Source organism: Hylaeus volcanicus, unplaced genomic scaffold (assembly GCF_026283585.1).
Source record: "Hylaeus volcanicus isolate JK05 unplaced genomic scaffold, UHH_iyHylVolc1.0_haploid 11598, whole genome shotgun sequence".
Taxonomy (NCBI): Eukaryota; Metazoa; Arthropoda; class Insecta; order Hymenoptera; family Colletidae; genus Hylaeus; species Hylaeus volcanicus.
In genome coordinates, this window is record NW_026532697.1 from 1 (window position 1) to 1,765 (window position 1,765).

A 1,765-nucleotide genomic window follows, 5' to 3' on the forward strand; every position below is an offset into this window, starting at 1 on the left:
ACGAGATTTTCGAGAGTTGTCAAAAGACGTACATTTGCTCTCTCTGCTCTGTAAATCTCTGTTTTTTATTAATTTAAAAGTGAAACAGTAATTGATTTTCGATAAAATTTATATATTCAGAAACCTCTCGTCAACGCACACACGAGCCATATGAAGTTTTATTAATTTTATTTTAATTTTTGTTTTTATCAGTACATTTTTACTTTGTTTACCATTCACATAACCACAAAATGTCAACACATACTGAACCACACTCTTGTGCAACAAATGATTGCAAAGGTTATCATGATATTTTTTTAAATTGCCGTTTCTGTAAACAAAAAATGAATGCAAAATGTCTACGTGACCGTGATGAGCTGCGAACGAAAAAACTCCTATTCATGTTCGATTTGATGAGTGAAGCGAAGGACAGTGATGGCAATCCATATTTCGTTTTCAAAGGTGTACCGAGTGTAAACAAAGTGAATGAATTCCAACAATTCTTTGATGAAAACACACCATTTGGACTTACGTGTGAAGTTTGCACAGCGAAATTCGGAAGTCACACGCAAAATGATAATGGCTCCGACCGATCCAATGTACATAAACCGAGTGGAAGTCATGAAAACTCAAATCAAACATCTCAAATGAACCAACCTGGTATGTTGCCGGCTAACATTAGCGTATCCAACAAACCAAATGTGCATACCAAACGAATTGTAATACCGACGGAAGATGCAAATGGACTATACACTTTGTACGTTTCCAAAGCTGATACAGATTCATCTTCAGATGATATTGTCAGCTACTTAATGGAAAAAGCCAACCTAAACCCGGATATATTCAAGGTTTTTGCACTGCCCAGCAAAAGAAAATACCGCAAAACCTACAATGCTTTCAAAATAACCGTATTCACACGGGAGGTATGTGAATTGCTATGCAACTCCGATATCTGGTCAAGTGAATATCGTGTTAGAGCTTTTGAAAAAACACGTAATCGAAGTAATGTTCATGGGCGAAAACACAATGACTACCGTCGTACAACAGCCAAGTCAACTTCAAACTCACGACATTCCAATAGATTCAACAACAACAGTAACAAACATCACACCAGACACAACCGGAACAATAACAACAACAACAATCAGCGTCGGGACATGAATAACCAACACAGACGCCGACGTGAGGATCGATCGAATGAATTTGGCTACCATAATCGAAATCGTAATAACCACAACGGTCGATATAATTATGAACCTCGCCATCGTGTAGATCACATGCACAATGGACAATTGCCACAGACCAATATGCCGCCTCCTTTTTGGTACCAAACGCCATATTTCTACCCTCCACCTCAGCAACAGGTTCATTCTCAGCCAACTATGCCACTATTCCATCCGCACTATACACACGCACCACATCAAAACTTCCAACCGTTCAACGTTCAAAATCACAATGGAATGTAAGTCATACAATGTTTGATGACGTTTTGATATACTGTAATAATTTGAACGGCGTGAAAAGTATAGACAAATCAGTTGATTTTTTATCTGAAGTTTTAGCAGCGATTTTTAAAATTTACATGTTAAGCGAAACGCACCTCAACGCAGATGTTTCTTCATCAGAGATATTTCCGCCGAACTTTGAAGTATTCAGATGCGATAGATCACCTGCCACTGAACAGTTTCAGCGTATCAAGAGAAAAGGCTGGGGCGGTGTTCTTATCGCAATCGACAAGACATTCAATCCGCAATGTATCGGAACAGCTGAACATCTTGGTGCTGAA

The 1,765-nt window shown here is 38.6% G+C and overlaps 1 protein-coding gene across 1 annotated transcript; it reads left to right on the forward strand.

The window, feature by feature from the left end:
• The first annotated feature begins 323 nt into the window (after nucleotides 1–323).
• On the forward strand, nucleotides 324–1,445 carry LOC128882409 (GATA zinc finger domain-containing protein 15-like). The gene has a single exon (XM_054134008.1). The coding sequence runs from the start codon at nucleotides 324–326 to the stop codon at nucleotides 1,443–1,445; it is 1,122 nt and encodes a 373-aa protein (XP_053989983.1).
• Nucleotides 1,446–1,765: the final 320 nt, after the last annotated feature.